This window comes from Leptosomus discolor, chromosome 5, assembly GCF_034619465.1.
Source record: "Leptosomus discolor isolate bLepDis1 chromosome 5, bLepDis1.hap2, whole genome shotgun sequence".
NCBI lineage: Eukaryota > Metazoa > Chordata > Aves > Leptosomiformes > Leptosomidae > Leptosomus > Leptosomus discolor.
Window position 1 is genome coordinate 56,771,093 of NC_141395.1, and position 21,737 is coordinate 56,792,829.

The 21,737-nt window shown below is 39.1% G+C and overlaps 1 protein-coding gene across 2 annotated transcripts; it reads left to right on the forward strand.

The window, feature by feature from the left end:
* Window positions 1-2,312: 2,312 nt before the first annotated feature.
* NDUFAF6 (NADH:ubiquinone oxidoreductase complex assembly factor 6) lies at window positions 2,313-19,129 on the forward strand. 2 transcript variants are annotated; one of them, XM_086465419.1, is made up of 8 exons: window positions 2,313-2,333; window positions 3,215-3,337; window positions 8,217-8,273; window positions 9,850-9,952; window positions 12,739-12,872; window positions 14,677-14,778; window positions 18,438-18,494; window positions 19,001-19,129. In XM_086465419.1, exons 1-8 carry the CDS (start codon window positions 2,313-2,315, stop codon window positions 19,127-19,129), a joined length of 726 nt encoding a protein of 241 aa, XP_086321545.1. The 2 variants fall into 2 exon arrangements, with proteins under 2 accessions (XP_086321545.1, XP_086321547.1); XM_086465421.1 differs by lacking the exon at window positions 18,438-18,494.
* Window positions 19,130-21,737: the final 2,608 nt, after the last annotated feature.

Below are 21,737 nucleotides of genomic sequence, written 5' to 3' on the forward strand. Positions count from 1 at the left end.
GTTTTCAGTAAGCAGACAGCTGTGAACAGAATAGTTAGGTTCCAAGGCACAGATGGTTGAATTTAATTTTTTAAAATTTATTTTTGTTAAACCATAAAAAGGACTACTTATAAAAATACACAAGCATTCAAAATAATAAAATGAAAAGTGGTTATGCTTTTGGCATCGTTTAATTGAAGCTGCTGTTCCCAGTGGCTCATATTGCATGGAAATCATAACTTATGAAAAACAAGAGGAAGGAGTTGCTATTCAAGCAGAATAAAAGCACTTGAGGCTAGCAAACATCAGCAGCTCCCCAGTCCTGGGTTTGAGTCTCCCACACATTAAGAACAACTGAGTTATGCTTTAATGATGTAGGTTTATGCAACTTTTTGCAATATGCAAGATACCTTTTCTCTCAGGTTTTCCTTTTTCTGTTGAACAACTCTTTTAAAAGTAGCTTTAAGATATTTGATTAAAAACATGTTTCCCTAGTAGGTGTGTTTTCTGTCTCTTGCTGGTTATGATGTCTGCTCTGGAAGACAATCTTGTGGCTTGACAGTATTACAGAGTTTTATAATGTGGAAGAAATTCATTATACTGAAAGTCCAATAGTGGCCATAGCCAACTTTCCTTCCATCTGTGGGTTCATATGTGAGCTTAAACTTATTTGAGAGGGAAACTATGAAAACCACTCAGTACCAGTTTTCAGGTCATTCCCTCCTTTCTTCATTCCTTACACAAATACACGAAGAGGGTTGGGGTGGAACATGATCTATAGCAATATCAGTTTTATTTTACAGGCTGAGGCTTAGTGGATTTGCTAGTTTACTGTTATGTTCAAGGGTGCACTGTCGGCATAAAATTCACATTTCTTTCTGATTTTTTTTCTACATTTAATTTTTAAGCTTAGAATAATTGAAAAAAAAATCCACAACAAAAACCCAACATGCCAACACCATTACTAGAGGGATGACAAATTTTCTCTATTGTGCTGCTGTATACTTTGTGTATTGTGTTATTTTGTTTCCTTTCTGGAAGTAGAGGTGGTTCTGTGTTGTGTGAACAACGCAGGCAAACTGCATAACTGGAACTGGGAAAATGTGTCTGTAAACCTTGCAGCTCTGCCCAGGGTGGGAAATACTGGGTATTACTACAGTCAGCCTTGAAAAAAATGCTGGATTTCGAGTTGATAATACTTTTCAGAAAGTGTCTTAATTGAGGGAGGTTTGGTGTGTCTGTTCTTTAGTGTGAGGGTGACCTTTAAAGCCTGCTAAAATTCACAAAAGTTGTTTTTGTTGATGCTTCTGGATTTGCATCAGGCTCTAAACCAAGTTTCACAAGTGTGAAAACTTAAGCATTTGCTGGTTACTAGCTGCTGTGTATTGTAGGGGTAAGAACCTCTGTTAAATCTCGCTTCTTTTTTGTTTGATGCTGAAAGTAGCAACCCTAATAACCCCTGGTTTTAGTTTGGCTTTGCTATTTTAAACTCACATTCAAAAGAAATATGAGTACAGGTAAGAACAGCAGACTTCATGAAAATGAGTAAATGTGTTTTCCTCGACACCTGCTTCTCTGCTCTGGAGGTGAAACCTGGGGTTGCTGGACTTCTTCTAATGAAGAATCAGGTTACAGGCTTATCAGAAAGTCCACAAAAATATTGTTCAAAACAAGCACCTTTTCAGAGGTCACCCAACTGTTTTTGTTAGCTACAGTTATGTATGATTTTGCAATTTATGATTCTGTGCATTGTGATTGTTTTTAATTTAATGGCACACCCAAGTGGCCAAACAAAGGCATATCACATTAGATTGGCAACAAGCTACCTGCGGTGAAACTGCCAAGACTCAGAGTTTTTATGCTTTGAATATAGTTGCCAATAAACAGAAATGTACTAGTTAAGCAAGTGCTCTTCTGCCAAGCTCTAAAGCACAGTCTTTTAAAGAAACGTGGTTTCATGTTTGGAACAGAAGTCTGGCAGTTGGACAATATGGATTGTATTTGCAGTTCTGCCATAGCCTTGTTCCATGCCTTTAGCCAAATATCTTGAGATTTGGGTTTGAGACGTGCACCGGGAGTTTAGACAGCATCCCCTCTCTTGTGGAGTTTCTCTCATTTTGAAATAAGCTTAGAAGCTAGAGTTTTGAACTATAACTTCCTGCTACTAATTTAGGAGTTCAGTGCTAAGCAGTAGCACACCCAATTTACATAGAGCTATAAATGATAATTTTTTTTTCCATCCTTTTATAGAAAGCGTGACTATGAAGGGTTTCTGTGTTCTTTGCTGTTGCCTGAGGAATCTCGAACCTCTGCTTTTGCCTTGAGAGCCTTCAATGTGGAGCTGGCTCAGGCAGGTATTAAAATATATCTTTGTGAACTCTGGAGCTGTAAAATAACAGTTTTGGTATTCTAAATTACACTGGTAGTTGGTGTTTTGCCAGGATTAACTTTTTGTGCTCTAAGGGGTGATGAATAAATAGTGCAATACAGCCTCTAATTTTGAATGGCCCGTGGAAAGTAGCCAGCATCCCCCTATTTATTTTGTTTATGTATATGGTTTTTCTGACTTTCCTCTTTGTAGTGCATTTTAAAATTAAGTTATAACAAAGAGGCTGTGCTCGTTGATACTGTTAAGTGATTGCATCTATATCCTGGCTTCAGATGCAGCAACTGAATCGGTAAAGTGCAGCTAAATCCTGTCTGTCAAAAACCTGGGTGATACAATCAGTCTCGGGTCTTTGTCGGTAGGAGCTGGGGGATGGAAATGCTGTCGGGAGGGAAGTGTGTAATTGGAGAGTTGAGGGAGGGGAGAGTCTCTCCTTTGGTAGTGGCCAGAAGCTGCCAGTGCCACCAGGCGAGCTGGGAACGCTTGCCTGAAGGGAGGGATCCAGGAAATGTGCTGACCAGGCAAAACGCTGCTGGCAGCCCGTGGCGCTGCCCTCCCTCGCCGCTGTCACCACTGCTGCCGTCCTTCTGGGAAGGCAGCTGGGGTGACGGTCGCCCAGGACTAAATCTCCGTGGGTTTGAAAGTCAGGTTGTGGTGAAGATTTTTTTTTTTTATATTGTTTTTTTTACTCTTTGTAGTGCTCATATGCTTTATGAGGAATAAACAGAAATTCAGAACTGAGTACTTTCCCTGCTGAGTTTGGCTATGTCCTGTGTCCGTCTTTTCAGTGTAGATAGACCAAATGCCTTAAAGACACTGTGAATTTCACTCCAGATTTATCCTTTCCAGATTAAAGACTCCATAACTCAGAAAACTACAGGTTTGATGCGAATGCAGTTCTGGAGGGAAGCTGTGGAAGATATATACTGCGATAATCCACCACATCAGCCGGTTGCTACAGAACTGTGGAGGGTAAAATACACCTTTATTGTCCTAAAATTCACTTAACTAAAATATTACTGTGAGAAATAATGTCATTGTTTTGTGTGTGCTGTGTGTCATAGTTAGCAACGTTATTTTATATAAAGCAGAAAATGTAATTTGTGTCTGTGTGTGGTATTGTAAGTTACCTAAAACCAAACAGCGGAGTTGGAGAAGGATATTTAGGTAGGACCTACTTAGAGGGTCAGACTTTTCTGAACCGTCTGCTTTTTTCTCTTATGTTTAGGTGAAAGACAGAGTAAATTGTAATAAGCTGTAAGTTGATGGCAAGTGAAGTGCATAAGTATATTTTCCTGAGCCAGTGTTGGTCCTGCTTGAAGATAATAAGCTGTACAAAAAGACAGGAGGCTAAGCACAGAGGTTGAACTAGCAAACAGGGTATGAGGAAAAGCCTAAGACCTTCATATGCAGTTACTGGGTAATAAGGAGAATCTTAATACAATATTCTCCTTGCATCAAGAGTTGCTTGATGACTTCCATTTATGTATTGTTTTGCACAGATCCTTTCGGGTGCATTGAGCAACAGGGAGTGTACTTGTGAACTTAACAGTTTATTTTAACAAAGTGCATGAGTTCTGCAGTCACTAGAATGTCACGTGTAAATTACACCTAAAGATCTGTTCCTCTGCTGGTCATGGCCAAAGAAACAGGCTTTCTTTGAAAATTTTATGTTTCTAGTTAGGACTGTCATTGATATGTTTGACTGGTGATTGAAGGTCTGAAGGCAGTGTAAATGGATTTCCCCTTGATGCTGATATAGAAGCACAGAATAACTTAGTTGGTAGGGCTCTCTGGTTGCCATCTAGTCCAACTTACCACTCAAAGAAGGTCTAACATCAAAGTTAGATCAGGTTGTCAGGGTCACATTGAGTTGAATTTTTAATTTCTTTGGGGATGGAAATTCCATACATTGCTAACTTGTCATCTTAGGGCCATGGACCACAGCAAGTCTTAGAACCTTACAAAAGAGCAGCTGCTGTAAGGCCTCTACTCTGTAAGATCAGAACTTGCATTTAAACTAAAGATCTCTGAGCTCCTAGACAGGAAAAACTGCAGTTTGTCTAAATCTCAATAGCTGAATATATAGAATCGTAGAACAGTTTTGGTTGGAAGAGACTTTAAAGATCATTGAGTCCAACCTTTGTCCTAGCTCTATGAACACCACTAAACCATGTCCCTAAGTACAACACCTCCCCATCTCTTAAACACCTCCGGGGATGGTGACTCCACCACCTCCCTGGGCAGGCTGTTCCAATGCCTGACAACCCTTTCAGTAAAGAAATTCTTCCTAATATCCAGCGTGAACCTCCCCTGGTGCAGCTTAAGGCCATTTCCCCTTGTTCTATCGCTTGTTACTTGGGAGAACAGACTGACCCCTGCTTCGCTGCAACTTCCTTCCAGGTAGTTGTAGAGAGCAATAAGTTCTCCCCTCAGCCTCCTCTTTAGGCTAAACAGCCCCAGATCCCTCAGCTGTTCCTCATACAAGACATGCTCCAAATCCTTTAGTAGCTTGGTAGCCCGCCTCTGTACCCTCTGCAGCACCTCAATGTCCTTCTTGTAGAGAGGGGCCCAAATCTGCACACAGTATTGGAGATGTGGCCTCACCAGTGCCGAGTACAGGGGCACGATCACCTCCCTACTCCTGCTGGCAACACTATTCCTGATGCAGGCCAGGATACCATTGGCCTTCTTGGCCACCTGAGCACACTGCTGGCTCACGTTCAGCTGGCTGTCCATCAACAGCCCCAGGTCCCTCTCTGCCTGGCAGCTCTCCAGCCACTCCTCCCCAAGCCTGTAGCGCTGCTGGGGGTTGTTGTGAACGAAGTGCAGGACCCAGCACTTGGCCTTATTGAAACTCGTGGAATTGGCCTTGGCCCAGTGATCCAGCCTATCTAGATCCCTCTGTAGAGCTTCCCTACCCTCAAGCAGTTCGACGCTTCCACCCAGCTTGGTGTCATTTGCAAACTTACTAAGGGTGCACTCCATCCCCTCGTCCAAAGCATTGATAAAGATGTTAAACAGGAGTGGCCCCAGTACTGAGCCCTGGGGGACACCACTCGTGACTGGCCGCCAACTGGATATAACTCCATTGTCCACAACTAATACAGTTAACATAGATCCCATAGGTAGTTAGGTTTGTGGATCTGATGAAAAGCAGGCAGTGAAATGTGGAGTCTTCATCCAAATATTCTTCATCTGCATTGTACCTGTTAAAATCTCGGGGAAAGCAGGATACTAACTGTAACGCTGGGTTTACAACATTTCACTTGTTGCCATTTTGGCTTCACATCCACCCTGCTGCACCTTTGAGACAACAAAAATGAGTCCTTTCCAAATCCTCTTTCAGTGATTTTTGGCAGTGCTGAAACTGTGGCCTCTTCCTGACTCTTCCTCCTTCAAATGTGAAATAAAGCATAAGTGAGCATTTGTTTCTGTCTGTCAATGCTCATGTTTATATTAAATTGGGATTTAAACAAGATACACTTTGTTTAACTAAGAGAAAACATAGGTAAAGCCAAGAAGTAAAATAAAACACCTGTTACCATCACTTTTAGGAAGACCAGAGCTATTCATAGGTGTCTCCAGCTCAGATAAAGTATGTGCCTTAGCCACAACAAAGTGCTTGTACAATTAGAATGAAGACTGGCAAGTGTTGTGAGCCTTTTTATGGGATTATGAGAAGTGAAGATGCACGTAAGGTGATACTTTTAATGTAGAATTGGTCGTTTTGCATGTCAATCTGTCTGTGCCTTTGCTTTTTATTTCCTTCTTTCTGTCTCTCTTCCAGCATATGGCAAAATTCCAGGAACATGACTTGTTTTCTCTCCAAATACTTTTGTCTCATTTTCAAGTGTTCCTGAACTTATTTTTGTTTCTGAAGATATCCTTTCATTTAGTTGTCTGATTGAGTGGGTTAGGTACAAGTTAGTTTTGTGTACAATTGTGTATGTGCTTTCGACCACTTTTAATTTCAGGCAGCTTGTGTGTGTATCAGTGTGGGGTGTGTGTATCAATGCCTGACTAGTCTCTGAGCAGAGGCACCCCTCTGCCAACCTCCCCTCTAGTTTAATAAAACTGAGCATGATGTCATATACTATGGAATATCCCTTTGGTCAGCTGTCCCAGCTGTGTCCCCTCCCAACTTTTTGTGCACCCCCAGCCTGCTCGCTGGCGGGCCAGTGTGAGCAGCAGGAAAGGCCTTGGCTCTGTGTAAGCACTGCTCAGCAGTAACGAAAACATCTCCGTATTATCAACACTGCTTTCGGCACAAATCCAGAGCATAGCCCCATACAAGCTACTGTGAAGAGAATTAACTCCATCCCAGCCAAAACCAGTACAACATTCAGGTATAAATCATTCAGATATTGAGGTATCAGTTGCAACCCTTTCCAGCCGCTAGGACTGCCAGTCATACTCACAAAAGAGAAAATCAGTTTTGAAGTGGAAGAAAGAACTGGCCTGTCTTTGTGGTAAGATTTCACCTCACACATGATTTCTGTGAAGGAAGACCATTATAAGACAATCCAAACAGAACTGGTTGTGAAATAATATGTTGAAAAATAATTCAGAAAGTATTTCTAGGAACTCTGACAGCTTTGAACAGTGCAGAGTGCTAGAGTGGACTAACAATCCAGCCTGACCTGGTGACCTTTACACTCAAGGTGTGATATTATTTCTACATTTCAGTAAATACCCCAAGAATGACCTATTGGAAGAGCAGGGCTTCACAAATGTTCAAGGGTGACATTGCAATTCTTAGAAACACAGCTGAACTCACAAGTATTGCAGAGCTGTTAACAGGATTAGCATGTCTTTTGCACAGCATGTTTTACATATACTCTTTTCTTGCTGTTGAGTTTGTACGAGGACAATTTTGTTTTTTCCAGAATAAATACTATTTTATCATGTTAAAGGTGTTTCTGAAGTTTTGTGTATCCGAGAATACTGACATTTGGATTCTGAGAGTTTTATGCACTAGTAAAGTATATAAATAGCTTTTAATAATATTTCTAGAATTATTAATAGCTCAACTCTCAGTGATTTTTAATATAAACTTATATGGTAACTATATGCTACTTGATCTTTCTTCATTTTGAGCACCCGAAAAGCAAGGCCTAATCCGCCATTCGCTAATTACCCAATTTTCAAAACTTTTGAAAAATGAGGACCTGTGTGTTTGAATGAAGGTATCTCAAAATGGATGTAATGTACAAATTGGGTAATTTAGCAGAACTCAGTTTGGTGCTTTAAGTCTTGACCTGTGACTATTTCGAGGATTTAATTTACAAAATGATACTCAAGATGAACAAGTGAGAAGTGAAACTGACATTTGTAGTTGTGTCTTAAAATTGCCTTTTCAGGTACCAAATACTTCCTCAAGCAGATTTTGTTGAATCAACAAGATCTAGTCTTGTCAAACCTTGAAAAAATACTTACAAATATAATGGATGTAAAGACGTTGAAAGTGAGCTATAAAGGCTAAGATTGTGAGAAATCTGCTCCATAAGTTTTGTTTACATTGTTCTCTTTGGAAACCGAACAGTTATCTGCAAAGATTTAGTGGGAATGTATGACTCCATGAAACAATAAATTACTTTCAAAAATATTTTCCAAGTTACCCGGCTTGATGTCCAAGATTTCATTTTTTTTTCCGTACAACAACTTGTACCAAATGCCAGTTGAAAATTTTTGTATTTGAAGAAGATTCTCATTTTCTGACTTTGTTTTAACCCAGTGAATACAATCCTTGTAAGAAAAGGATTATCTAAAATATATTTCAGCCTTCAGAATGCAGTAGAACCATCACTTTGTATACATTAACATGGATGTTTTATTTGATAATTTTCAGGCTGTCAAGAGACATAACTTGACTAAAATGTGGTTCATGAAGATCATTGATGAAAGAGTAAGTATTTACCATTTGAAGTCTGATTCTGGTTTTAGTCATATTTTTCCCCCCCCTTATTTTTATGTGTTTGCATGTAAAACAAAACCATAAGTTGTTCATCTTTTCCAGACAGTAGTATTTCTCTTTCAGAATGGTACTGCTATATTTCCTTTTAATTCTTCCTTGATGCCCCTACTCATAGTTTCTGTTCTTTCTGGCCAAAACTGCTAATAGAATCCGTTGTTTATTTTTTACTTTAAAATATAAGCAGTTTGTGAGTCCACATCTTTCTTGTTTCCTGCTCTGATAACCAGTGTATCCGTGCTCATGTTTTCTGTTGTTTGTCTGTATTCCTGATTTGAAGTGGTTACTCCTAGAGGTGATCCATTGGGAGTTACACTTGGATACCTTTCTGTATGTAAGTGAGGGAAATGCCATCCTATGGGGTTAAGTAGCGAGGTCCCCATACGCAACTGTTAAGAATTCTGGAAAATGGCATTTTAATAGAAATGGAAACGAAGAGAGGCAAGAAGAGAAACTTGTGCATGGTCTCTTTTTTTGTGTGTCATTCCAATCCTGCCCCAAGAGAAATGGCATCTTGTTTATTGCAAAAAGTTGCACAAATCTACATTATTGGCATAATCTTATTCCTTCTTGCCTCTCGTGTTAGGATGCCAATTTTGCCCCTAAATCGCCTTCTCTTGTGATGTCATGGATATAAAATCTCAAAAATTAAATGATCATCTGAACCTTTCTGCCACGCTTTGCAGCTTCTCCTTATGGCTGTGGCCTTTTTTATAAGTGCTGTAAATTGGTGCATTCAAATCACATGAATTTTAAAATAATTTTTGTTCTGGGGAGAAAAAAAAAACAACGAACAAGAGGAAGAATTCCACTGGTACAGTGATGCTGCTACCAACTCTGACATAAGGGCAAGAATGAATAGCTGAGAGCAGGAATTCCTTGAACTAGCTTTGCTGCTAAAGTTCATGGAGTTATACCTTGAGAAATTGATGCTCAGTTACTTGCGGAGTGTCATTGCTATGAAAGACTTCAGAGTTTTATAATCTTAAAACTGGTGTGTTTTAACCACAAAAGCCACTAGGACAGGAAGAATGATGGAAGATGTTGTGTTTTGGGGGGTATTTGCATATGACTTTGAAATCATGTGTGTGTTTGATGGATTGATTTTAGTGCCTGCTTTAAAAAATACATTCCTGTTTATCTAAATTTCTTTGTGCTTCAGATACAAATTAAATGTTAAAATTGGCAACCCCATAGTGTAAGAATACCATGTGATGTTTTGGTTGATTGTATCTTTTTTTTATTAAGAATTCTAATTTCTCACTATTGCAAAAAATTCTGTTTGCTCCAGTAACCAGACTTGTCTGCAGTTGCCTGTAGGTAGTTGGTTATGTTAGACTTGCTGTAAGCTTTAGTGACTACTTCTATCTGAGTTTATACTCTCTTTCTATCTCTTAATTTTGTCCTTTTTTTTTCTAATAGTGAATCAGGCTGACATGGCTGTAGTAATAAACTTGTACAAGTAGCAGTTATATTTACATTTTACTGGAGTTCTGTGTTCCTATTACAGGAGAAGAATTTGGACGATAGAGCATACCGTAACATCCAGGAGCTTGAAACGTATGCTGAGAACACTCAGAGTGCTCTCTTGTACCTCACCTTGGAAATGCTGGGTAGGCATTTTCCTCTCTTTAGATTTTGTTGATGACTCATTAGTGGAGGTACTATATTTACTGATGTTTCAAAAATCCCACTCTTTTTCCACTGGAGCTTTAAGTTCAGTGGAAGTTGTCTTAGGTAATGCCTCAGGTATCTTTTGAATGCTCAAGCATAAATCTGGAATTGTATTGCACCTGCCCTAGAACTACATACTTTTCTTGGAAGCAGCTCAGTGGAAAGCTCACTGAAGTGCAGTTTCGTACTGCAATGTTCTTTGTTGCTTTGTTTTCTCTTTTGTTGTTTCTGTTACAGAGTATGGTAAATTCAGCTCTTCACCATATTTTCTGATTGTCCCTCTTGTCAGAACACGAAGTGCTGTAGTTGTTCTGCAGCTGTTGTTCTGTATTGCAGTGATGTACACTGGTTGTCTTGAAACAGCTGACTTCCCAACCTATAAACTTCGTATAGTGATGTTGTCAATTTGGGTCTGAATCCTCTTCTCTTCCTAAAAGTAGGTTAACTATCAATAATTGAATAGCTAGAAAAAAATGCAACAAAGATGATATGATCCTTGTGGTTAAGAGCTAGTACCCGTGTCTAATATAAAGATGTAAGAGCTAGTATCTATGTCTAATATAAAGAGCTAGTATCTTTGTCTAACATAAAGATTGGGAAAGAACTCTTCATTTGCAGAGAAGAAAAGGGTAACTTTCTCTTAGGTGTCTGTTGCATTACGGAAATATTCCCTGTATGAGCTCAGATGTAAAAGAAGGGTGAGAATAATTAGAGTATTTAGTATTGTAGTAGCAATACTTTTCTCTTGCTTATCAGAGTCTGCTGAAGTTGAAAGAGTTCAAAAAGAAAAAAGAGAGAGAAATAAAAAGATACGGTGAGCACGTTCTTCTTTGGAAGAAACGAGGAACCTATCTCTTAACATCTGATGTTCACTTCCTCAGTAGGAAGTCAGTGAAGTGTTGCAAGAGTCTTTCTGAACTTCTAATTGAAGAAATGTGGGCGTATGAGAAATACTGGTGTCTTCCATTCTGAGAAATGTCTTCAGTCCTGAAGAAATTTGGTCATGCTTGGTTCACTCCTGGTACAAGTCACAGAATCACAGAATGGTAGGGATTGGAAGGGACTTCTGGAGATCTTCTAGTCCAACCCCCCTAAGTCAGATGATCTTGTTCTTGAAAATCTGTTATGGGGCCTCTGGATTTTCTAGGTGCCCTATTGTTAAGTTTAACTTCTCTTAAACATACCAATGTAACAAAATACCTAAGCAAAAATCTCCTTCACTGCATATTAAATGGTTAACTTCTGTGGTTTTTTCCATAAATGGAGAAATTAATTGAACATAGCCCTTGGTGTTCCCCATCAGCAGTCTTTTCTAGACTAGGTGGACCTGGTTTCATTACAGGTAATTTTTGCTAAATTTCTTGTGGTTTTAGCTTCCTTATTCCTGACCAGTCTCCAGTTTTAGTGTTGCTTTATTCTTACTGATTTTGGGTTACTACTTTTGTCAGGCTCGTTTTGACTACTGGTAATCGTGTTGTCCAAAGTCCTGGTACTTCCTCCCAGCTCTGTCATTTAAAAATACTAATATTGTGCTCTCTGATGCATTGCCTAGGTAGTTAGGAGTCTGGTTCTACTTAATAATTTTGTTAAAGCTTTTCAGAACCTCACTTCTGGCTTATATTCCCAGGTTGAGCATGAGTCATTGCTAACTCTTTGAGCTTTTTTCTTTTTTTTAATTCCTAGTTATATGTAAAGCCTGAGCTGCCCAGTGTCAGTAAGTTATATCCATCGATTCCTACAAGCCACACTCTACTTGCTAGTGCCATTGCCAAAATGAGTTTGTGTAGTCTACCTATAGCCACTGTTTTGCAAAGGTTTCTGAGACTGGTGCAAGGCTCGGGCAGGCTTGGGCAGTGAATCTAGTATTCCCAGTATCGTTTTCAGGTGTCAGTTAGGCTCACTGGTCTGTAATTCCTGTATCCTCATTTCTTTCTTTGTAGAATGCTGCTTCTGTTAGAGCTTTCGTGAATTTTAATTTCAATTTTCCTTTAAATTTTCATTTTATCTGGGGTCAGTGCTGTGAAAACATTATGGCTTTCTGATTGGTCTAAGCCAACCTTGTATGGTCTTGCCACGAAGAGCAATAGTGCTGCTCTTGCCTCACTCATCTATTCTTTCAGGTCTCACAGTTGTGTGACCATGCAGTAACTAAAGTTAGTTTTCCATTGCTTTGGTGGTCTAATTCAGTTTACCATGCTACTGCCTCATTGCCCATGACAGCACAAGGGAGGTGGCAGAAACGTGAGTTTGGGGGCGAAGCGTAGGACCATTCTCTTTGGCTTCAGTACGCTGCTGAATCGGCTGCAGCTAATCAGGAAACCAGGCTGTAAGCATTAATGCTTCTCAGGAATCTCACACTCGAATGATTTCTCTGGCAGGATAAACAGTTCTTAGAATACTGTTACTCTGGGAGAAGACATGCCAATGAAAATGAGTTTGTGTACTGATGTGTTACATCTGAATAGGTGCCGCTCTGCTAAGCGTACCATTTGCAGAAACTGCAACAGGCTAAGAGGTATCTCACTCCTGAATGTGGAAATCAATGAATTTTCCCACTCCTTTGCACCTCTGAGATGAGATCTCAAGACAATTTATGAACATAGACAGGTCTGCCATGGACCAATGCACTTACATTTCCTTAAATATGACTGTGATACACATCAGGGACCGCTATACCCCTCAAAGATCTGACAGTATGTTTCTGAACATATTATTTCTATTTTAGGTGTGAGGGACATCCATGCTGACCATGCAGCCAGCCATGTTGGGAAAGCGCAAGGCATAGTTACCTGTTTAAGAGCAACTCCATATCATAGTACGAGACAAAAGGTCTTTCTTCCCATGGACATTTGTATGTTGGTAAGAGAAGCCAGTTGCCTGGAATTGAACAGTGTGGTCTAACTGTGTCTCTCAGTACTGTATATGAGATCATACTCTATTAGGCCAGAAACAGAACACCTTTCTTCTTTATTTTAATGCTTTCTGCTGTGGCCCAGTAGTATGCCACTGTCATGGTTTTATATGTTGGGAGGTGAGAGGAGTGACCTTCACAAAATTCTAGGGTTTCTGGGTTTTTATTTTATTTAATTAAATGTAGTAATATTTTTAGCTTTCAGGATTTTTTCCATGAATGTGTAGAAATATACATATGGAATGGGGCCTGAGTTTGGGGTTTTTCTTGTTTGGGTTTTTTTTTCTTTTTCCTATTCCCATAAAGGAAGCACTGTGAGAAATTTTACTTCTGAACAATCTTCTCATGTTTCTCTACTACCTTTTCATAAATGTGCTGGTGAATTTGGTTTTTTTTGATTTTTTGGGTTGTGGTTTTGGGGGTGTTTTTGTTACATATTTGATAGCTATAAGCATACCTTCCATGCGTTGCTGTAGGAGATGGTATAGTCCTCCAATTTAAACTGTACACCTGATTTGCATTGGACTTTAGCAGATCTTGCAATTTGGGTAAAATGGGATTAAAGCTTGAATTTTTTCATTAATGTTCTCTGGCTAATCTGTAGGCATCTCAGCTGTTATTCTTTCATCTCCAGTCTTTATTTTTAAATGTTAATGCTGTTCTTTTTACACTTAACGAAAATTTATGTAATTGTGGTGGTGCTTAAGGCCGTTGTGTTAGTATTTTCTGAATATCATTTTAATACGGCTGAAAGTTTTGATTTGAAGTTTAGTAATTTACATAGTTGTAAAAAATGTAGATACTAATACAGGTCAGAGTTATAAGACTGCAGAAAGGAGCTGCACCCTGCTTTCAGCCTTTCTGGGACTGGATGGTATGGGAGGCCTTCCAAGTTTTTAACTTTTCAAACATAGCCTGAAAATTCACAGTCATTCCTTGCCACGGAAGGTGTTTTACAGTGAAACTGTAAAAACAGCTTGCATCCCTTCTGGGCAGACTGAGCGTCTTGTGAGCATTTCAACTGCTGGCAAGTATCGCAGAGTTCTGCTGGAGTCTCCTGTGAAGCCTACCTGCCTACCTTTATACAGCTTTCACGTGTCTGTGTGTTGTTGAGAACTGGTGCAATTCTGAATATACCATATTATATCTCACATTGGTCACTATAGTCAGAGAATAAGTTTGGGGTTGGGTTTTTTTTTTGGTTTAGTTTTTGGGAGTGGTTTTGTTTGGGGTTTTGTTTGTTTGTTTTGGTTTTGTTGGGGTTGGTTTGTTTTGATTTTGTTGGGGTTTGTTTGTTTTGTTTTTTTTGCAAGCCTGGTAGCACACACCAAGCCCCAAGATAATGACTAACTTCATAAGCCAGCATGGCTTCTGTGTTAGCTGTTACTGGCTTTCTTCTGCTTAATATCGATCCTTGGGTTATCGTTTTAAAAATTGGGCATCTAAGCTGATCTGAATTGCCAAAACTTTAAGATCTGACTTGGTTATGTGACTCACCACAAAGTCTTTAGGGAACAAATTCATGCAGAGAGAGTCTGTACCAACTGTTGTCTTTGTTCTCTTGACTTTTTTTTGCAAGTGACTGACAAAAAAAGGGGAAATAAAAAAGGAGGGGTCAGTGGCAAAACATTTAGATTGTTTCAGTCTTGTGTTACTAGTTCGGTTGCTGGGAAAGGTTTTTGAGAAGCTAAAATGGAAACTTGGTATTTATTGGGTTGTTTTTTCTCTTTGATTTTTCCTTCCTATGTCTAGCATGGAGTTTCACAAGAGGATTTCATAAGAGGCAAGCAAGAGAAAAATGTGAGAGATGTAATTTATGACGTTGCCAGCCAGGCCCATATTCATCTAGAACATGTGAGATTCCTTCTCTTTTATTTATTTAAATGAACATAATTTATGCTAATCTTCACAAAGCATTGTGCATATGTTTTGTTAGAAGACCTACAGCTGCATATTTAATTTCAAATATTTTAATTACTTTGAGAGTTCAAATTAAAAAACAAAACCAAAACCACCACACAAAACCTTTAAATATTACAACTACTTGTGTAAAAATATTATACTTATCTGTATGTACAGGAGGCAGTTTACTCACAGCCAGGTCCAATTGCATATATATAAATACTGCCTAAAAGCCTTATTACTGGGAGAGAAGCTTCAAGCAGACTTTTATAAAAGCAGCTATATGCTAGCATGGGATCAGCACCGCAGAAAGCACTTCCGCATATGGTACTTCACAGCACAGTGGAGTGGCTGCCAGGAGAGCAGAGCGTGTTGCCTTTAACTGCTGGGTAGTGTGTGTGGGAGGGAGGATTCATTTCCTAACATGACCAGCCATGCTCAAAGCTATGTTGGGAAAGATGCTTTCTGTTTATTTCTTTTCTGCCTCACAGCCAAGTGAATTAAGAAAGCCTTTATTTGCTTGGAACAGTGAATAATGAATTCTGAAGAACTGCAGAGTCCTACTCTGTTTTTATTTTAAGTGCTTATTTTAGCTACACTCTGAATTGCTTCTTGGTACATAACACAAAAGCAAAAGAATGGTTCATCAGCAATGCTGTGCCTGCCTTTATCTGGAAAACAAAACTTGCAAGAAGCATTGTAAAGAATTTCTTATGTCTGCAAGTACACGTACGCTTATACTTTGAGTATTGCACCCAATACTTGCAATCAAGGTCATCTGAAAAGATACCGCTTCAAAATAAAGAAAATAAAGGTAAAATGAGGCATCCCTGGTTTGTTCAGTCAGTGGTTGGTTAGTCGATTAACGTTTTTATTTTTTGTTAATAATACATTGCCTTGGGCTTCATTTTTAATAGAGACTATTTATAATTTGCATTTAATGCATTCCTACTCATGTTGTTTCCCACATGTCTCAGTTTCTATTGTCACATGCCCAAGGAGACTGTTTGTTCCATTTAGAAGCAGGGAACAGAGACAAAGAAAATGCAATGCCAAAACTGTCCGCTATCTTTGTTCATGCTGAAATATTTCGATTTTTCTTTTTTTTTTTTTTTAATTCCCCGCCCAGCAACCCATAGTGCAAAGTGTATAAAACCCCTTGGCTTTGGTTGCAGATGTGGCTTACAAAAATGCCAAGTACCTGGCCTGAAATGCCTCATATCAGGGATGGGAGGCATGGAAAATGAGCAATGTGTATTTCTTGTCTAGATGTTTAAAATTTGGTTGTTTGTGTTGCCTGGAACCTTTGGGACAGAAGCAGGGAGGGAATTCAGTTCTTCCCAGCCTTTCAGATAATTTGATAATTCTTAATGCGTTGGTCCCCTGGCACCCAGTGTGCCAACCAGCTTCTGAAGAGAACAGGCAGAACCTCACCCCCCCTCTTTATTCTCACTCCATTCCTAGAGCCCTGCCCATGTAGTGCGCTGGCAGGGTCCTATGGAAAATATGCGATGTGATCATGTAGTTGGAGACTATACAGAAAAGTGTAAACACAAGGAAACCAGATTAGGGCAGCATTAGCATTTTATTCAATTGAAAGTTGATCCTGGCATACGCCCCCTCCCTTTTTTTTTTTTTTTTTTTTTTTTAATAGACGAGTTATATCATCTTAATTAAAATTAAAAAAACCCTCTCTGAATACTTGCTTCCAGCCTCCATCATCATCAGTGAAGAATAATTGACAGTGCAGGATCTCTAGAGTGTGCAAACCACTTGAACTGGCAATAACTGGCAGTAATAACAGGGTATCAGCCTCCTTAATAATCAGATGGTCTTTGTTAATGCAAGGATAAAGATACTTTCTCCCCAACGGATGAAATAGGCTTTTGCTGGCAAAATTTACGGGTATTTCAGGACTTTAGGTGAATGTAATGGGCTGGTGCCTTTAAATATATCTGTTCTCCTGTATAAAATCACTATCTTGTTTTGCCTGAGGGTCTTTTCAGCCACTTACCCCCTTCTTAGTTGGAATTACAGAGTAGGGTAAAGTTTAAATTTGCAGAGAGGTTTCAACAGTCTCAGCATTTGTTACACAAACCATGTATTTTGGAGGATGAGGGTAGCAGTTACCAGCCCCATTTCCCAGTCAGAAGAAACATAATCCTCAAATGTTAAATTAAGTCTCAGCGATATTATATGAAGCATATTGTAGTGATGTGGTACTTAAATCTTGGGAGTAAAGTATCTTCCTGATACTGCGACTGATGACCAGCAGAGGGCAAAATAAGGTAGTGAAGATGGCAGTTTTCTTTAGAAATTGTGTGTTTTATTAGAATAAAGGCATATAATAAAAGTGCTCTGTTAGTCCCACAGTGATCCCTTAGCCTGCGAATACAGTTACATGTTCACCCTCTTTCTCTTAAGCACCCTTTCCCCCATTCTTCTTTTTAAAACATGGTCTCCTTTTGGCTTTTTGCATTTATCTCAATTATGCTAGATCGTTATGGACTCAGTTTACCAGGGAAGATAACATGCTTTCTGAGTGACATGCAACCCATTCTGGGTTAAGAAGGTCAAGCAAGATTACTTTCTTTTTTCATCTTGCAATTAATAATAGTAAGGCAGAACATTAGATCAGGGAAGAGCATTTTCCTTTTTAAAGTAGATATATGCACACGCACATATATATGTTACATCTCAAAGTTTTAAAAGAATTTGCCTCCTGAAAAGATTCAGTATTTTTCTGTCCTAAAGTTTCAGCCTGATTTTCTCAGTTGTCTGGAAAGAGCTGTGGAAAGCTAAAAAACTCATACATTCTCATCAGTATTCACAGAGGTGGGTGGGTTGTTTGGTTTGTTTGTTTTAACCTGTAAGAAAAGGCAAAACAAGGAGGGATTCTATATTTATAAATAAGAATTACAGGAAGATTTGCTTGAGCTCTGTTAGATGTACCCAAATTGCACATGGATTTATATTGTAGATTTGATTCAGCCATGGTTTAGACCCTGTTTATGTGTAGATACTGAGGACCTGAGGCATTTAGATCCTTTTGAAGTCCCATAAATGTAAATGGAGCATAACTGGACTTCCAGCACTGATGGCAGCACTGGACCAAAAAGATGCAGTCAGCAAAATGCATTTCTGGTCTTCCATCATTTCTGTCTCTTGGGTTGCAAAGAGTTATTTGGGGGGGGTGTGGGGGAGGGTTACACCATATTTATTAAATCAGATGCAACTTGGAACTTCGTTGGAATAAGGGATGCTGATTTGCATTGCTTTGTTGTATGTAAACTGTAAGGTTGTCAACTTGCATAAGAATTTTAGCAGGCCTCTCCCAGTATATGTAATAAAATAGTTAAAAATAAAATTTAAAAAAGTATGTAGCTTTCTGTGGAATTACTGTTGTATACAGTGAGGGATGGTGCTGGCTTGCACAATGGAAAACAATAGTTTCAGGATGTCAAAAAGGGACGAAGCTTGTAATACAGTCTGTTCCTTGTAACCATTATATATAGTTCTTGATGTTTAATCTGAAATGTTAAATTCTCCTGATAAGTACATTTGCTTTTTGTTTTTGTTTTTTTCTCCCACTTTATCCCATTTACTTTCAGGCTAGATCTTTCAGTAAGAAAGTTCCTGTGAAGGCATATCCTGCTTTTTTCTGTACGGTGGGTGTGATATGCACTTTTTAAGTGATGGACTTATTTCTGTGCTAACATGTTTGTGAAGAGTAGAGTATTAAATTAAGCATGGTTAACTAATGCTTCATTTGTCTGATTTGGCAGGATGTAATACCTAAAACTTGTGAAATCATAGTGTGTGCCTGACTCTGGAACCTCATATAGTTTTGATCAACACTTCTAATCCTTGTTTAACTGCATCATTTTGCCCAAGATGTCTGTATATTCATAGACCATCGTTCTGATGTAAGGGCTCAAAATCTAGTCTATTCTCATAATTTGCTGTTTGGGCAAGTAAAAGATAATGCTTCTCTTCACAAAACCTGCCTTTTTTTATATCCTTTGAATGTGATGGTTACACTACCACTTAATAGAACAGGCAAACTGTCAAGACTTTTTGCAGTTCCTCATTTGGTTTCATGTATTGCTTTCTAAACTTAATGCCCAATTATTTGTGTGCACCATATGGACTAAGCTTTCTTCTTCTTTTCTAGGTTGCTTTAGATGATTATTTATATAGTATGCGAAAAGTGGACTTCAATGTATTTCATCCAAGCTTACAAAGGAAGAGTATGTTATTACCATTGCATTTATATATTAGATCTTGGAAAAAAACGTATTAAAGTGTTTTTTTTTAATATGGGTTCAGAGTGCTGACTTTTTTCTTTAACATCTTAACTTGATAGAATTGTTAAGTGTCTGACTTCACACTTCTGCAAAGTGCAGTTCATGGGAAACAGCAGATGCGGATGAACTGTAGCTGTCAGCTTGCTGGCAGTAAAGTTTGTTCTTGGAATATTAGGCTGATATCTGTGCTTCACATGTCTGCCAAGTCATATGTCCTTGTCTGAGATTACTTTTCTTGTCTTTCCTGTAATAACAGCAGTACGATAGAATTCTTGGACAAATTCTGTGCTAATAGATATTTCTGACAGTTCTGACACTTTACTGAAAAAAAAAAGGAAAAAGGAAAAAAAAAGACTGCTTGCTTTGTGCCCAAAAGCAGTTACAGTAAATGCCTTACAAGTCAGCTAAGCAGTTCTGTTTAGTGCAAGGAGCAGACTTCTCGCAAGTACTAATGATGCTTCGTAGTTGGAAGAATGAGCCTGTATATTTGAATGAAGAAAACTGTCAGGAAAAGCTTTAGCAGTTTTAATTGTGTAATGTATATGTAGAATTTCAGAATCATGAAATAGAGCTGTAGCACAGAAATTATTTAACTGCACGTTGAGATTGAGCACTGAAGTGGCTATAGGTAGTGGGAGGATAGCTTTAGGAGGTAGGAAGAGAATTCTTACACAGCTTTTATCTCCAGCTCAGCCAAAGGCTTTTTTACTCTGCTCTTAGCTTGGCTGTGTCTTCTTCCTGGCCCCTTGTCTCTCGATTGTTGCCCACAGGTGTCATTGCAGTGTGGCTTCGACTGCCCCTTTGTTCATATTCACCATGTCTCTCAGGACACCCTCCTTCATGGCTTCCCTGAATTCCTTTTCCTTTGTTCTTTGGAGAAACATATTCCTGAATGTTCCAGGTCATTTTAGTCCTCTCTCTCTCTGTGAAGATACTGCTCTGTTTGGTGGGAAATTAACTGGGAACTTTGTACTCAGAATCTCTTAGGATCAAGGGTAATATTTCTGTTAGATTTGTTGTTTGGTAAAATAATACTTCCTAACATCCAACTTGATTCAATTGCACACATCTGGTAGTTTATACTGCCGTTGTCCTTGTTCTGTTAAGTGGCTGCTTTTCCCAGAGATTTTTTTTTTAATCGGGGTTAATCTCCCTGGATGCTTGGTTGTATAACAGCATCCTGTATTCTAGTGTACAATGCAACATAATGAATTTCTGAGAACAAGATTCGTGGCTTTTTTAATCACAGAAACTGTCAGCATGATAGAATCTTAGGAACCCAATATTAAATCCTTCACTTGGTGATTTTATTTTACATGTTTGAAGTTGGTTTGTGATACAAATCTTGTTTAGTTCTGCAGTTTTCTATTCCCGAGGAAGACTTTTCTCTTTGAATTTGTTCAGCACAGGATCTTGTTTTCTGTATTACTGGAGGTGTAATAATCAAGGTTGATACGAACCTAGAAAAATCCATGTATGCTGGATCAGGAGCATACTGGGTATTTTCTAAAAGTAAAATCTTAACAGGCTCTATCCACTTCCTAAGTCAGCTGCTGTATCATACCATTGGTGCTCTTGAATGTGGCAAAGAGGTCTGGTGAAAAGAAAATATTTCCTTCCTATGCAGGCACCGCAGCTCTTCCTGCCAAACGAAGAGCAAAGGCTTCAGCTCTGTTGCTGCTACCAGGCCAGCTGCGCATTCACTCTGTTTGTTTGATGTTCTGGAGAAAGCGTTACAAACGTCTCTTTCTGCAGTTGGTCCTCGTTTTGTTCTGAGTGTGCTGGGCCAGACAATAGAGGCAGCCCTGTCTGTCATCTCCAGGGCAATCTGTGCTCCTGTAAGTAACTCTGTAAAGTAACTTTTGGCAGGAGCGCAGTACAGTGAGGAGGAAGAGGAGGGAAACCATAGTCGTATCACCGGTAAGTCGAGTTGCTGCACTGATATCTTGCTTCCACAAGGCCAGCACTTTGCTTCAGTGTTGCAGTGGAACAAATGTTGACAATGTGCTTACAAAGGCATCTGTGGACGGGCTGATTTGTTCTAGTGTAGAAAAGCAGCCACGTGATGCAGTGAATGGCCAGCATGGTGAGCGGGGGTTACCAGTGAACTAGTAATAGGGTATGGAATAAATAAATTCAAGTTATGACTTCAGTCACAGGAGAGTTTTGAGTGACCTCGGAAAGTAAAGCAGCACTTTGAATTTCAAATGACAGGAGGCTGCTTGAATAAGCAATCTGTGTCTCCTTTGTACCCTTGAGGGAACACCTCTGTCTTGGATGGTCATGCCCGATTCTGCCCTTAGGGACAATGTTGTGAATGGAGGCGTTAAATACCTGTCAAACAAGGTAGTCTTAATTTGTCTGCTTTCACTAGTATTATCTCCTTTTGTTTCTCGATTGCAATTGGTGCCATATAAGAAATTCTGTTCATCAGTTCTGATAATTCATAATTCTACATCCTACAAAAATTTGTCCAGTTTCTCCTTTTGTTGGTTTTCACTTGGTTGGGTTTTTTTGGGGTTTTGCCTTTTTTGTTGTTGTTGTTGTTGGATCTAACAAAATATTTTCTCATACTGGTGCTAACCTACTGGTCATTTCTATCAG